This window comes from Geotrypetes seraphini, chromosome 3 (genome assembly GCF_902459505.1).
Source record: "Geotrypetes seraphini chromosome 3, aGeoSer1.1, whole genome shotgun sequence".
Lineage (NCBI taxonomy): Eukaryota > Metazoa > Chordata > Amphibia > Gymnophiona > Dermophiidae > Geotrypetes > Geotrypetes seraphini.
Genome location: NC_047086.1, coordinates 309,859,713 through 309,873,550, shown reverse-complemented (window position 1 = coordinate 309,873,550; position 13,838 = coordinate 309,859,713). Strand labels below are relative to the sequence as shown.

Here is a 13,838-nt window from a genome sequence, read left to right as displayed (position 1 = left end):
CTCTCCTTCTTCATTTTCTTTGGCATTAACTTTTAACATTCAACTTTCTTCCATTTTTCTGCTGCTTCTTCCTCAAATCTGCTTTTACATATCTTCCCTTCCTATCTATCCATGTGTACCATCTTCTCCCCTATTCCCATCTATCCATAAGCAGCATTTACGTCAAACTCATACAAACCGATGTCCTGCATCTCCCTTCCTGCGCCAATGCACCCCTTCTTCCACCCTTCCTGTCAAAACATGACCCTCCTCCTCCCTTCGGTGTTCCAACGCACCTCTAGTCATCTTTCCCTCCATTCAGTGTCCCAAATTCATACCTCTCGCGGGTGTTTACCTCCTCTGGCCGACTCTTCTCCCAGTCACACTTTGCAAAGCCACTGGTTCCTGCACATGGCTTGCAGCTGATCCTGAAGTGAGGGAAGGCTTCAGGGTCAGCCGCGAGCAGGAACCAGTGGTCGCAGCTTTGTGAAGTATGACTGGGAGGAGAGACATGGCCAGAGAAGGTAAACACTTGTGAGAGGCATGAATTTAGGATGCTGAATGGAGGGAAAGATGATGAGGGGCACGTTGGGACACCAAAATGAGGATGAAGGGGCAAGTTGGCACAGGAAGGGAGGAAGAAGGGGTGCATTAGAATACAGAAGGAAGGGAGGGAGCACAAATTTCAGACAAAGGAGGGAAGGAAGGAGGGAGGAAGCATGAACTTGGGACACAGAATGGAGGGAGAGAGGGGAGCAAGAACTTGTGACACAGGATGGAAGAATGGAGGGAGTGAGGGAAAGAGATGCTGAGGTGGGGGAATAGAAAGAGAGAATTGCTGGGCATGGGTGTCTGAGTGAGAGAGAGAGATGGTGCACATAGGGAAGTGAAGAATGAATTGTTGGGCATAGGGAGGGAAAGAAAAATATTGAACATGGTGGTGGAAGAGGCGTGAGGTATAGATGCATGGGAAAGAGAGCGAGAAATGTTGATGTGATGGTGGAGAGGGAACAGTGGGATAGATGAAGAGCGAAAGTGTAAACCTATCTTTTCTTTCTATTTAAACTACAGTACTTTATTTTGAGGACTGTTTCTTTAATGTTTAATGTTCTTTAATGCTTTTATAGACTATGTACTGTACAGGATTCGAGTTACATACAAATTCAGCTTAAGAACGGAACTCTTTCTTAACCCAGGGACTGCCTTTATATGGCCTTTCCTATTTTGAATGTATACGTATGACCTTTCCTATTTTACTTTGGAGTTTCTTTCTATTTGATGTCATTTTAATTTTTTAACTTTTATTGTAAACCGCTTTGACCTCTTTAAATAAATGTAGGACCTACCCATGCTGTTCCCATATGTACTCCCCCTTTGCAGTTAGACATTACTGTACTTAGGCACTATGGTGCAATAGCACCTAAGTGCATGTACGCGTATAACTATTTCACCCCCATTTTGACACGGAACTTCTGTTTTAGCGCATAAATTGCACACTGAATTGCCATCAATGTTTCAAGCTACCACAACCAAATTTTTAGGATAAATATATCTACTGCTTGTTAAATGTACAGTGCTGCATATGTCTTTCAAAGCTATAGAAATGATAAATAGTAGTAGTAGTAGTAGTAGTAATAGAGTACTATATAAAAGCTGGAAACCAGTATAACTTTTCTCCAAGTCATTTAGCCTACATTGCATTAGGTACAAACTTATCCCCCCCCCCCCCTTTTTAACTAAGCCACTGTAGAGGTTTTTACTACGACCCGGACTGCTAAATGCTCCAAAGCTCATAGAATTCCTATGAACGTCAGAGCATTGTTGGAGCATTTAGAGATCCAGGCTGTTGAAGAAATCTCTACTGCGGCTTAGTACAAGGGGCAGGGGTAATTTGTAAGCTCTCTGGGGACAGGAAAATGCCTACTGAACCTGAATGTAATTCACCTTGATCTACAACCAAAAAAAGGCGTAGGCTAAATCCAACATCCCTTCTTCCCCCTGCATCCCCATAATGATATACACTCCCCACCCTTGAAAATAATAGAAACAAGATTCAAAAAGAAAATAAAACTAGAGAATGACACGGTGACAAAATTCATCACCGTTCCCGTCCCTGCGGATAACCGCGGGAAATAAACCCATGTCATTTTCTAGTGTCTATTTCATCTTCTGTCCTTCTACACCAGCATTATTCATAAGAACATAAGAAATGGCTTCGCCGGATCAGACTCTAGGTCCATCCAGTCCGGTGACCCGCATCCGCAGAGGCCAAGCCAGGTGTTCCCTGCTGAGAACCTTGTTTACTCGTATCCCCCAATGTGATTTGCAAGAAAGTGTGCATCCAACTTGCCCTTGAATCCCAGAATGTTGGTCTCCATCACGACCTCCTCAGGGAGAGCGTTACAAGCGTCCACCACTCGTTGTGCGAAACAGAATTTCCTAATATTTGTCCTGGACCTGGTGCCCCTCAGTTTCAGTCCATGACCTCTTATCCGAGTCACATTTGACAATGTGAATAACGATGTTTCTTGCTCTATTTTGTCAAATCCTTTTAGTATTTTAAAAGTCTCTATCATGTCTCCTCGCAGTCTTCTCTTCTCGAGGGTGAACAATCCCATTTTTCAGAGGCGTTCTTTCTAGCTCAAATTCTCGATACCTTTAACTAGCTTCATGGCTCGCCTTTGCACCCTCTTCAGTAGGGTTATATCCTTCTTTAGGTAGGGAGACCAGTGTTGGACACAGTACTCCAAGTGTGGTCTGACCATTGCTCTGTAAAGCGGCATTATGATGTCCGCCGATCTACTCGTGATTCCCTTCTTTATCATACCCAATATCCTGTTTGCTTTCTTTGCTGCCGCTGCGCATTGAGCCGACGGCTTCAGGGTCCTATCAGTACCCCCAGGTCCCTTTTTTGATAGGTCTTGCCCAGTGTCACACCTAACATTTTATATTCATGTTCCTTGTTTTTCATACCCAGGTGCATCACTTTGCATTTTTCTATGTTAAAATTCATCTGCCACTTTTCTGCCCATTTCTCTAGCTGGTTCAAATCTCTCTGAAGTTCTTCTCTGTCCTTTTGTGACCCAACTACCCGACATAGTTTTGTGTCATCTGCAAACTTGATTAAATTACTTGTTGTTTCATCTTCTAGGTCGTTTATGAAGATATTGAACAAGATGGGCCCAAGAACCGATCCCTGGGGTACACTGCTCGTCACCTCTTCCCAGTCCGAGAATTTCCCATTTATGCCCAACCTCTGCAATCTGTTTTCCAACCATTTGCCTATCCATCTTAGTATATCTCCTTCTATTCCATGGCTTTGTAGTTTCTTCAGAAGCCTTGCGTGGGGAACCTTGTCGAACGCTTTCTGGAAGTCCAAGTATATTATATCCACCGGTTCACCGCTATCAATTTGTTTGTTCACCTCCTCAAAAAATTGAAGTAAATTAGTCAAACATGACTTCCCTTTCCTAAAGCCGTGTTGGCTAGCTCTCATCAGGTCGTGATTTTCCAGGTGTTGCTCTATGCTATCCTTTATTAGTGCTTCAACCATCTTCCCAGGAACCGACGTAAGACTCACAGGTCTATAGTTGCCCGGTTCTCCTCTCGATCCTTTTTTGAAGATTGGGATGACATTCGCTATCCTCCAGTCGTCTGGTATTTGCCCGGTTTTAATTGACAAGTTAGCTAGGGATTGTAATAGTTCTCCGATTTCTATCTTAAGCTCCTTTAGCACTCTTGGGTGAATTCCATCTGGTCCAGGGGATTTATCACTTCTTAATTTGTCGATCTGATAATATATCATGTTCAAATCCACATTTACTGTGGTGAGGCTATCCTCAATTTCTCCCTTGAATGCTCTCCCTGTTTCTGGCATTGATGCAGTGTCCTCCTTGGTAAAGACAGACGCAAAGAATGAGTTTAGCCTATCCACAATCTGTTTGTCTTCCTTGATGCACCCTTTTCTTCCTTGGTCGTCGAGAGGGCCCACTGCCTCCTTAGCTGGTTTTTTCCCTTTTATGTATCTAAAAAAGGGCTTGAAGTTTTTGGCTTCTTGTGCTATCTTTTCCTCATAGGCTTTTTTGGCGTCTCTTACCGCCTTGTGACACTTCTGGTCGACCTTGTGACTGTTCCAGGCCTCCGTTGTGTGTTCACGTTTCCATTTTTTAAAAGAGTTCCTCTTGTCCCTTACTGCATCCTTCACCTCTTTAGTTAGCCAAGCTGGTTCTCCTTTGTTTTTATTTCTCCTTCCTTTGGATATCTGTGGAATGTAGAGATTCTGCGCTTCGGTGATGGTATTTTTTAGTAGGGACCATGCTTGATTGACCGTTCTGATTTTGGCTGCCTTTTTCTTCAGCCGTTTTTTAACCATGACTCTCATGCTGTCGTATTTCCCTTTTCTGAAGTTAAAGGTTGTGGTTTGAGTCTTGTTACGTTTCTCCTTCCCGATGCCAATTTAAAAATTGATCATACTGTGATCGCTTGTCCCCAATGGAACAGTGACCTCTACATCTGTTGTCCTTCCAGTTATGCCATTTAGGACCAAAGCTTGCGGGTCAGTGGTTGTGGCTATTCATACTCTGATTCTTCCCTCTTTCCTTAAAGAATGACTTGAATATGGTTTCCCGCGGTTATCCGCGGGGACGGGAACGGTGATGAATTTTGTCACCGTGTCATTCTCTAAATAAAACCACAAAAACAGAAAATGTAAATGTTGTGAGCTCCCCTGGGAGAATGGTATAGAAAATTGAATGAATAAATTTGATTTTTCTTTTGAGAAATAATAAAGGATGTAGTACTGGAAGTGGCCACAAGGTGTCAGTATCCTATTATTATAATTGATGATTTCAAGTCTCAAGTTTATCTTTATTTGATATCATAAAATCATAAAACACACTGGGGTCAGACCAATGGCCCATCTAGCCCAATATCCTGTTTTCACAGTGACCAATCCAGGTTACAAGTACCTAGCAAAACCCAAATAGTAGCAACATTCCATGCTATCGACCCTGAGCAAAGCATTGGCTTCTCCAAATCTGTCTCGATAGCAGACTGGACTTTTCCTCTACGAACTTGTCCAAACCTTTTTTAAACCCAGCTACATTAACCGCCGTTACTGCATCCTCTGGCAATATGTCTTAAAATTTTTTCTCTGTAACTTCGAGTGTCCCCTAGTCTTTGTAATTTATGATGGAGTAAAAAACTTGATTTGCTTGTACCCATTCTACACCACTCAGGATTTTGTAGACTTCTCTCCTCAGCTGTCTCCTTTACAAACTAAAGAGCCCTAACCTTAGGGCTGCTTTTACAAAGCCGCGGTAGAGCCTTAACGTGCGGAATAGCACATGCTAAATTGCCGCATGCGCTAGCCGCTACCGCCTCCTTTTGAGCAGGCGGTAGATTTCTGGCTAGCATGCGCTAATCCAGTGTGTGCATTAAAACTGCTAGCGTGGCTTTGTAAAAGGAGCCCTTAGTCTTTCCTCACATAAGAGTAGCATTATCCTTTTTAGTATCTTGGTTGGTCTTCTTTTAGACTTTGTCATTCTATAGCGTAAACATTTATTACAATGTAAGTGGTTATTTATTGTTTTAGATACCTTATCTTACAATACACGAATAATGTTATGTTGCATATATAATGTTACATAGCATGTATGTTTCGATGTATAATTTTATGTAGCAATATGCTGTTTGTAACTCGCCTAGAACGTGGATTTGGCAGGATATAAGATTGATCCAAGTCGCAAAAATTGACTACAATATATTATTCTCCTAGCCAGAACCAACAACGGCGTGGAGAGTGCACCACCGGCTTAATCCTTAAATAAGGAAAAAAAAATTTTAAAGAAGAAAAAGGCAATAATCAGTACGGGCCTAATTCATCCCTCGCAATAACCAACAGCCCTGGGCAGGTATTCATGAAGTGACGAGCACTTAAACCGAAGTCTAAATGAATCCTGCCCCGTACATCATCGTACCTTTATATCTAAGCTGGTATGAATGAAGTGCTAACCCAAGTCCTGAGTGGAAACAGGGGGAGAAAATATAAATGTAACAGGAAGTTAAAGAAAAAGCCCTTCCGGAGGAACACACGAAAAAATATAAGGAGAAATTAGAAAAAATCAAAAATCAAAAAATAATAACAAAAAATCAATCAAAAAGATAACACACTCAATAAACGTCCATTAAAGAATCATTATCCATGAAAGAGTCCATGTCAATGTCCATATCCCAATGATGATAAGAAGTGAACAAAATCTTTGTCTAAGTGTCCAAAATAAATACAAATTGTGTCAAACAATAAACGTGAATGAAAAAGTAAGCGTAAATAAAACTCCGTGAGTAAGAAATTTAATACTCTAAAAATAAATATGACATCCAGCTGGAGCCACCCAACACAAAGGTCGTAAGTTCGTAATAGAACACACAATGCTGGGCTGGGAAAAACCCACCCCTTGTTGGTTAAGTGAATCAAACTACTTAGCTCTGACAGCTGGAGTTATCATTTCAAGTGCGAATACTTGTCCGCGCTGTATCTCCACACTCCGCGCTGTATTGCACATAACATAATATAACCTTGTCTAATTCCACTATATCTTTAATGAGATTGGCAACCAGAATTAGGCATAATACTCAAAGTGAGTTTGCGCCATGGAGCGATACAGAAGCATTATAATATTCTGTCTTATTTATTATCCCTTTTCTAATAATTCCTAGAATTATGTTTGCTTTTTTGGCTGCCAGGTTTCAGTGTATTGTCTATGATGACACCTAGATCTTTTCTTGAGTGCTGGCCCCTAAGATTGACCCCTAGCATCTGGTAACTATGATTTGGATTATTCTTCCTACTTTGCATTTGTCCACATTAAATTTTATCTGCTATTTGGATGCCCAGTATTCCAATTTCCTAAGATCTGCCTGCAAATTTTCACAGTCCACATGCGTTTTAACAATTTTGAACAGTTTAGTGTCATCTGCAAATTTCCAGATGATTTATAAATATGTTAAATAGCACCAGCCCCAGTACAGTTCCCTGTGGCACTCCATTATTTACTTTTCTCCATTGGGAAAAATGGCCATTTAAAACTACCTCCTATCCCATGACTCTTTAATTTTGTTAGGAACATCTCCTGAGGAACTTTATCAAAAGCTTTCTGGAAATCTAAATAAACTACAACTGGCTCTCTTTTATCCACATTTATTTATACCTTCAAAGAAATGCAGCAAATTTTTGAGGCAAGACCTCCATTGGCTGAACCCATGCTAACCCAAACATTAAACCATGCTTGCCTACGTGTTCTGTAATTTTATTGTTTATAATGGTCTCAATTATTTTACACAGCACTGATGTCAGGCTCACTAGTCTGAAATTTCCTGATCAACTCTGGAACCCTTTTAAAAAATTGGCATAACATTAGCCACCCTCCAATCTTCAGGTACTACAGACGATTTTAGGTTACAGATCACTAACAGCAGATCAGCAATATCTTGTTTTGAGTTATTTCAATAACCTGGAATATACATCAGTCAGTCGATTTGGCTCAGTACTTCTTCCAGGCTCATTGAAATTTCTTTCAATTCTTCCACATTGTCACTCTTGAAACAAATTTCCAGTTTAGGTAGATTTCTTAAATCTTCTTCTATAAAAACCAAAGTTAAGAATTCATTCAGTCTCTCTGCCAAGGCATTATCCTCCCTAAGTATCCCTTTTGCTCTTTGATGATCAAATGGTCCCCTAGATTCTTTGACTTGGAAGCCAAGGACAGGCCTCAACAATGGGACGAAAATGCACAATGAAGAAGTCATGAGGACAAGATGTCAAAAGATCAGCCAAGAGTTGTATGGTTCCAAAGACTTTATTGATGAATATGCCATAGATTCTCTCACAGACTTTCTGCTTTTGATATACAGTGGAGCCTTGGTTTACGAGCATAATTTGTTGCAGAAACATGACTGCAATCCAAAGCACTTGTATATTAGTGAATTTCCCCATAAGAAAAAATGGAAACTCAGACGATGCGTTCTATAACCTAAACACATTTATAGAAAAATGTTTAATACAAAATACTGTACTATGGGAGTATGTGGTGTAGGGGTGGGCAACTCCGATCCTTGAGAGCCAGAATCCAGTTGGGCTTTCAGGATTTCCCCAATGAATATGCATTGAAAGCAGTGCATGCAAATATATCTCATGTATGTTCATTGGGGAAATCCTGACTGGATTTTGGCCCTCGAGGACCGGAGTTGCCCACCCTTGGGTTAGAGTTACAGCCTCAGTACCCTGAGGCTGTACAGTGTTCTCCCCAGAAACTTTTTCCAGCTGGGTGGGGTGGGGCAGGGCGGGGAAATTTGGAGGTGGGGAAAATTAAATCTATACTATTTTTATTAGTTAATTATTATTCTTTTCCAATGCTCAATATGACTTCCTTTTTTAAGGTTTGACACTTGTGCCAGAATATTTACTAAATTTAAGAAGTATCCAATTCTAGAAGTGAATAATTAGATATTCACCCTCTTTCAAATGGTATAGAGGTTTAAAAAAGGGAAATGCGTTAATGAATCATTAGGTTCAATGTAGCCATTTATTTCTGCATGAATTTAAACAACTAAAAAAAAAAAAAAGATAAATATAGCTCATCCAGTCATACAAGAAATGGCTGTACAACACCTCTAATAATGTTTTGATCACTAGGTTACTTTCTGAGGTCTCACTGAGGATATGAAATAGATGCTATCCTCACTTTCAGACCTCTTCCACATAATTTATGGAGAGGTGTTACTGAGCCTTGAAGGACACCTGTGTGATTGATCTTTATCTGCTTCTTTTTTATTTTGCTATAGTGCAAAGTAAGAACTAGGGCAAAACAGTATAGGTAAAGATGCAGGTAATAATTAGCAATGCATTAAAAATATTTTATTTTTATTTGCTTATAATGTTATTTGAAAGCTGCTTGATGATAATACAACATTAATTTAATTCTTTATAATGTGTATGTCTGTGTGTTGGAGGAGACAACACCTACGTCAACAGTAAAGTTAGAACAGGGTCATTAAATCCAGTGGTGTACCTAGTATATATGACAGCCAGTGCTGATCATTTTTTAACAACCCCCTCCTCTATATAAAAAAAAGATATTTTTAGCAATAATCCATGAGTCACACAATAAGGGTGCATCTAGGAAAAGGCAGCATCTTAAACACTGCAGTGAGCACTAGAACACCAACACACGCATTGTAAAACTAAACAAACCAGATCCTACACAGTCAATTGATCCTGTAGTCGATGCTAACAGAAAGCCATGTTTTTTTTCATACACACAGAACACAGATACACCCTTGCCCAATATGGAATAATCACAAACTAAAAATAGAAATATGTAGACAAAAGTTAAACTGAACCAAGAAACCAGACTCTGCATACAATGCAACACCACAGAAACAGTGACATGTCCCCTAATACTGTGCAAAATATAAAGACAGTAGATGTAAATTTGAAAAATACTTCTACATAACAATCGCCACTTTACAAATTAACAAATAGAAATAAAACAAATAATGAAAAATATGAAAATACCATTTTATTGGATTAATCCATTTTTCAATTAGCTTTCAGAGGCCAAATCTTTCTTCAAGACAGTATAGTACACAGCTGTTATGGTATCCTGTCCTGACCTGAGGAAAGGGGTTTAGTCCCCCCCCCCAAATTGCCTTATTTCCATTTCCTATTGATAAATTTTAATCAATACAGTTACAATACTACTTGATTCTACGTAAAGCAACAAAAATATTTTTTTCTACCTTTTGTCGTTTCTGCTTTAGTCATCTTCTCTTCACTCTCTTCTTTCTATTCAGCATTTGTCTTCTCTTTGCCCCTTCCACCCAGCCTCTGCCCTCTCTCTACCCCATCTACTGTCCACCCTCTCTCTGCCCCTTGTATCCACTGTCCACCCTTTCTGCCTTTTCCATCCAGTGTCCGCCCTCTCTCTGTTCCATATGGTATCTTCCCTCTTTCTATGTCCCTTCAATAAACTCTATATCCTGTGCCCTTTCTCTCCTTTGTACATGATTTATTTCAGCTTCACCCCCTCTCCATTTTTTGTCTCCACCCCTCCCCTATACTCTGGCATCTCTCTCTTCTTTCCTTCCTTCCCACTCCACCCCATAGTCTGACATCTCTATCTCCTTCCCTTAGCTCCCCCCTCTCCAGTATTTGCCTCCTGTCTTTCCCCTTTGGTCTCTTTCTCTCCGTCTTTCTTCTGTGAGGAGATCATGTTGATCTTGAACCCTGAATAATTCTTCCACATTCTCCATATTACTGTACTATAGTCTGGTCCAGTAGACTGCTTTGGCACTATTACATGGGTAATAGTAAATTCATTATGCATCAGCTTTCCACACATAATGCCACAGGTCTCTATTTCTTGTGCTGTGTTTGCATATTCACATCGTCTTCCCAATCCTTCTGTCCTTGGAAGTATTGTCTTCTGGATTTTCCCATTCTTGTCAAGAGCCTGCTGTGAGGCACAGGATCATGCACACGACAGCAGAAAAGCTTTGCCTCGAGCCGTTTCTAGGCAAACTGGGACGCTTCTACTGCTCCTGGGCCTTCCTGCCTCAGTGAAGAAAAAAAGGAAACGTGTATTTTCACAGCTGGACTTCCCTCAACACCCTTTTCCCCTTCTTGCGTCGAGGTCTATTCTTGAGAAGAATGCGCGAGAGTGACGCTTCCAGCTGGTGGTTCTTGTTAGTGGGAGAAGCTGGCACGGTCTGAACCTCAACGAGCAGGAGAGCGGAGTGAGAGCCATATCGGACGTGGGCCACAGTGAGATCCGTTTTGGGCTTCATGTTGTGCAGGGCTGGACTAAGGCAAGTTGTAAGCTTCCTTCCCTCGCTGACCTATTTTTCATAGGTCAGCGACGAAGGGAAGCTTATAATTCGCTGCTTTTGCTTGCTTCGGGCCTTCCTCATTGCCGGGTCCTACCTTCACGGAAACAGAAAGTAGGCAGGACCCGGCAGCGAGGATAGCCCGAAGCAAGAGCAAGTTGTAAGCTGACCTGTCTCCTGTAGCGAACCCATGCTCCAGGGCTCTAAAGTGTTTGTGCCGACTTCCCTTCTCTTCCCCCCTTCCCCCTCCTCCGGGACGTGACTTCCGGTTTTGGAGAGAAGAGAAGGGAAGCCAGCACACACGTTAGAGCCCCAGAGCATGGGTTCAAGTCGCTTGCTGGCGTTAAAAACTTAAAAAAAAAAAAGTCAGGCTCCTGCGATTCAGGCTGTGCCGAGTCAACCCAGTAAATCTCCAAGCCGGTGAGAAGGTTTTTTAAAAAAATGTTGAGCAGCGGCGGCAGCAGCAGCAGCAGGATTGCGATCAAGATTACAGCCGGGCGGTCATCTAAATTAACTGGGCGGAGCGCCCGGCTAAAAGGCCCTAGGGAGAACACTGCTGTGGGTTCAGATCCCTCGCTGATCCTTGTGACCCTGGGCAAGTCACTTAATCCCCCAGGTATACTAGATAAGAGTTTGAGCCCACCGGGGCAAATAGGGAAATATGATAAAGTACATTACGTTACATTACATTAGTGACTTCTATTCCACCTTTACCTTGCAGTTCAAGGCGGATTACAAAAGAGCTAACTGGACATTTCCAGTGACATTATAATTGTTTTTTGGGGGTTTTTTTGGTTACAGAAGAGGTGAGATAGCTGGATATTTCCAGAAGAACTTGCAATTAGAAAGTAAGATGACTGGACAATTCTAGGTAATATTACAAATAAGGTTCCAAATAAGATTACAGTTAAGAATGCTGGACATTTTAAGGGAGTATTACATATTGGGGATCTGTATTCTTGGTTGATATTTTGAGGAGAAAGGGATTACCAGAGAGGAGAGGGAAGAGGGGGAGGGTTATAAAGTATCTGGATAAATTTTTTGAATAGTAGGGTTTTGATTTCTTTTCAAAATGTTTTGAGGTCGCCCGTTGCCATCAGCAGATTGGAGATGGGGTGGTCAAGTTTTGCTGCTTGCGTCACAAGAAGGTTGTCAAACATCTTCTTGCGCTGAGTGTCTTTGAGCGGAGGGTAGGCAAATGGGGTCAGGGTTCTTCTTTGTGTTGTGGTGAGGGACTGATTTAGGCGGTTGTTTAGGTAGGAGGGGGCAGAGCCATGTAAAGTGTTGAATAATAGACAGTGGAATTTGAATTGAATTAGTGCTTGTATTGGTAGCCAGTGAGAGTCTAGGAAGGCATAGTGATGTGATCATATTTTCTCAGAGAGTAGATCAGTCTGAGAGCAGTGTTTTGTATGGACTGTAGTTGTTTTAGCATGTTGGCAGGGCAAGGTAGATAGAGGGAGTTGCAATAGTCCAATAGACCTAAGACTAGAGATTGGACAATTAGCTTGAATTGCTCTGGGTCAAAGAATTTTCTTATTTTACGTAGATTTCTCATAATTAAAAAAGCTTTCTGGGTTGTCTTATTGATTTGGGCCTACATTGTGCAGCATCTGTCTATCGTTACTCCTAGGAGTTTGAGATCGGGCTGTATTGGGTATTTGGTGTCCTTAATTTCCAATTCTGTGATGGTGGGGGTTTTGGCCTTTTCGAGCAGAAGGATTTTTGTTTTATCTGAGTTTAGTTTCAGTTTGTGGTCTACCGTCTATTTTTCCACTGCGTCTAGTGTTTTTTCAAGTTTTACTATTGAAGTGAGTTCTGGTGGGTCAAAGGGGAGGAGTATGGTGATGTCATCTGCATAGCTGAAGGATGTAACATTTAAGTTGTCTAAAGTGGTTCCAAGGGAGGAGATAAAGAGGTTAAAGAGTGTAGGTGATAATGGCGATCCTTGTGGAACTCCGTAGTACCTGAGTGTAAACCACTTAGGATATAAGTGGTATATAAATAATAAAATAAATACTGTATAAAGTAAAAATACTTACAGTAAAACAAATTAACCTGCACTTTACTTTTGAAAAGAATTGTGGCTGGTATGACTTTAACAAGGAACCTATCCAATGACAGTTGCTTTTGCCTCCTTTTGAGAATTTTGCGGAAATGTGACCTTGCATTGTCTTTAAACAGATTCATCGCTCACACTGCTACAGCCTTATTTGGTTGGCACTTTTCTACAAAATTTTGCACATTTCCCACATTTTAAACATCTCCCTAATCTCATTTGAAGTGAGAGATTCCTCTGTCTTTTCTTGTCCTCCTCCTCAGACAAGATCTCCTCCATAACTTCTTGCTGTTGCGTGCGATGCAGATTCATCAGTTCATCGGTGGTCAGCTCCTGGCCATGTTCCTCCACCAGCTCTTGAATGTCGGCCTCATTCACCTCCAGTCCCATGGTCTTCTCCAAAGACACAATTTCATCGACAACTGGTGGCTCCACTTCATAAGCAACCCCTCCAAGTCATATCCAAGAATACAATCAGCCCAGTGTTTTCTCTAAGCAGAATTGAGTGTTTTCTTGGTGACCTCATCACAGACTTTATTGATGATCTTGAGGCAGTTAATGATGTGGAAATGATTTTTCCAAAACTCTCAGAGGGTAAGGTTTGTTCCATCAGTTACCTTGAAACATTGCTGAAATAGTGCTTTCGTGTAAAACTTTTTAAAATTCAAAATGACCTGCTGGTTCAAGTTGAATTTATTTAATATACCGCAAATATAAACCCAAAGGTAAATCTAAACGGTTTACAATAAAAGTTTAAAATAAGTAAATATAAAAATTAAATAGGGTAGGGAACAAAAAATAAAACAAAACATAAAATACAGTTAAACAATCAAACCAACAAAAAAATATGAGGAATGAAGCGAGTCGGTAGGTTGCAATAAAACTAAAAAGGTTTGGGGAAATGGAAGAAATGAAC

At 40.9% G+C, this 13,838-nt stretch overlaps 1 protein-coding gene across 1 annotated transcript in view; it reads right to left on the bottom strand.

The window, feature by feature from the left end:
* Nucleotides 1–13,312, bottom strand: part of SEL1L2 (SEL1L2 adaptor subunit of ERAD E3 ligase) — a 103,263-nt gene extending 89,951 nt beyond the window's left edge. Inside the window, exon 1 of the mRNA XM_033937651.1 lies at nt 13,117–13,312. Coding sequence (XP_033793542.1) covers nt 13,117–13,312 — 196 coding nt within the window. The remainder of the gene's footprint in view (nt 1–13,116) is intronic.
* Nucleotides 13,313–13,838: the final 526 nt, after the last annotated feature.